This window comes from Sander vitreus, chromosome 2 (genome assembly GCF_031162955.1).
Source record: "Sander vitreus isolate 19-12246 chromosome 2, sanVit1, whole genome shotgun sequence".
Classification (NCBI taxonomy): domain Eukaryota; kingdom Metazoa; phylum Chordata; class Actinopteri; order Perciformes; family Percidae; genus Sander; species Sander vitreus.
Window position 1 is genome coordinate 2,917,753 of NC_135856.1, and position 2,500 is coordinate 2,920,252.

General features: G+C 48.2%; 1 protein-coding gene across 1 annotated transcript in view; it reads left to right on the plus strand.

Moving 5' to 3' along the window:
• LOC144532401 (E3 ubiquitin-protein ligase pellino homolog 1-like) overlaps nt 1-2,500 on the plus strand; it is a 44,931-nt gene that overhangs the window by 24,131 nt on the left and 18,300 nt on the right. The window contains exon 3 of the mRNA XM_078273124.1: nt 2,309-2,438. Within this exon, the coding sequence (XP_078129250.1) occupies nt 2,309-2,438 (130 nt within the window). The remainder of the gene's footprint in view (nt 1-2,308; nt 2,439-2,500) is intronic.

Below are 2,500 nucleotides of genomic sequence, written 5' to 3' on the forward strand. Positions count from 1 at the left end.
ATATGTCCAGGATGTGTTTAGCTTAGCATATTAGAGACTAGAAGCAGAGGGAAACTAGCTAGCCTGGATTAATTGATATTGAAATCACTAAAAAGCCTTCCCTAACTCAAAGATTAAACTCTTAATTTATGAATTAACTCCTTCTTTTCATGATATGCTCTGAATGAGAGGGGGAACACCAGAGCAGGGGGAATGAGAGGGGGACACGCCAGAGCAGGGGGAATGAGAGGGGGAACACCAGAGCAGGGGGGAATGAGAGGGGGAAACGCCAGAGCAGGGGGGAATGAGAGGGGGGGAAACACCAGAGCAGGGGGGAATGAGAGGGGGGGAAACGCCAGAGCAGGGGGGAATGAGAGGGGGGAAACGCCAGAGCAGGGGGGGGAATGAGAGGGGGGAAACGCCAGAGCAGGGGGGGGAATGAGAGGGGGGGGAAACACCAGAGCAGGGGGGGGAATGAGAGGGGGGAAACGCCAGAGCAGGGGGGGGAATGAGAGGGGGGGGAAACGCCAGAGCAGGGGGGAATGAGAGGGGGGGGAAACGCCAGAGCAGGGGGGAATGAGAGGGGGGGGAAACGCCAGAGCAGGGGGGAATGAGAGGGGGGAAACGCCAGAGCAGGGGGGAATGAGAGGGGGGAAACGCCAGAGCAGGGGGGGGAATGAGAGGGGGGGGAAACACCAGAGCAGGGGGGGGAATGAGAGGGGGGAAACGCCAGAGCAGGGGGAATGAGAGGGGAAACACCAGAGCAGGGGGAATGAGAGGGGGAAACGCCAGAGCAGGGGGAATGAGAGGGGGGAAACGCCAGAGCAGGGGGAATGAGAGGGGGGAATGCCAGGTGTAAACGTAGCACAAGATATTTTCGTTTTCAAACCAAAACGTAGCAATGTAAATGTAACCTAAGTTTAGTACTTAAAGGTCCCATATTACACTCATTTTCAGGGTTCCTTATATTTTGTGGTTCTAACATGTTTAGATGCTTTAGTGTTCAAAAATACTTTTACTATTCATCCTCTGTCTGAATCGCTGCATTTTAGCGCCTGTCTCTTTAAGACCCCCCTTCTGAAAAAGCCCAGTCTGCTCTGATTGGTTACTGTTTCCGGTTCTTCTGCACCTGCACTCTCTGTCATTGCAGCCGGGGAATGACTGTAAAGGCACTGTGGCGGCACTTTCTGCATATATATATATGTAGAGAGAGAGAGAGAGTATAGTTATGACATCATAACCGTACCAAAGTCCTAACGGCTCGTTTAAAGGCACAGTTTCTGAATACGGGCTGTGTGCACATCTCTGTGGATTGAGCGTCTTGATACTTTCACAGTATTTATACAGCAGCTTTATAATCAAACAAGATATGGAAATCTCACTTTTTTACAGTAGGGGACCTTTAAGACTTGTAAGGTCTTGATTTGCGTTTCATAGCGACGACTTGAGACGTTGTCCCACCTCTGGTAGACGGTGCTTATTGTTTAGGAGCAACATAACTCGGCCTGAAGCCAGTTTAAAGTGTGAAGAGACTCCACCACGGAGAAGAATGCAGCTGACTTGCTGACTGGAGGCCATTCACTGCAGACACGAGAGCGCCTGTGGCTCAGGGAGGCTGGCTGATGTGGTTTCAGACATTTTGTTTTTCTTTTATATTATTACATCTGAAATAAAGACGCCTGGGACCCCAGACTGTCACCACTCTTTCAATCACTGACGTATAAACCTGCATTGGGCTTCTTTTGGCAGATTTATACGATCAAAACGTGCATTTATGATTGGCTCGTTAGCATTTAGGGCGTTATAATCACAAATTAAATCCCTCTTTCACAGACTTTGTGGCCTGAAATTACTTTTATCTGTTAAAACCTATTTTATATGGGGCGCCTGGGTGGCTCACCTGGTGGAGCGTGCGCCCCATGTACAGAGGCTCGGTCCTCGCCGCAGCGGCCGCGGGTTCAATTCCGACCTGTGACCCTTTGCTGCATGTCGTTCCCCCTCTCTCTCCCCTCTCAAGTCCAAAAAAACCTATTTTATATATATAATGCCATCCGCGTAACTTAATTCTATTGATTATTTTAATTATTTTGTTTTATTTTTTACTTATTCTCTTGTGTAGCTCCTTCCTCAATGTTTTTAACTTTTTTAAATAGTTTTTTATCATTGTTTGTTTTCCATTTTCAGTTGGTCTTGTTAAGCAATTTGTAACTTTAAATAAAATGCTATATGAATAAGGTTTATTATTATAAAATCAGTGCTGCTGTTCTGTAGATATCCTGTGTGGATGGTCTGTGAAAGTTGTGAGACATTTTCCACCGTGTGTGTTCAGGTGTAACGGCTCTCTGCCCAGCGGTGACAAGGGGAGGCGGAAAAGTCGCTTCGCTCTGTGTCGCAGGAACAAGTCCAACGGTGTGAAACCCAGCACTGTCCACTCATCCTGCACCCCTCAGGCTGCCAAGGTGACACACACACACACACACACACACACACACACACACACACACACACACACACACACACA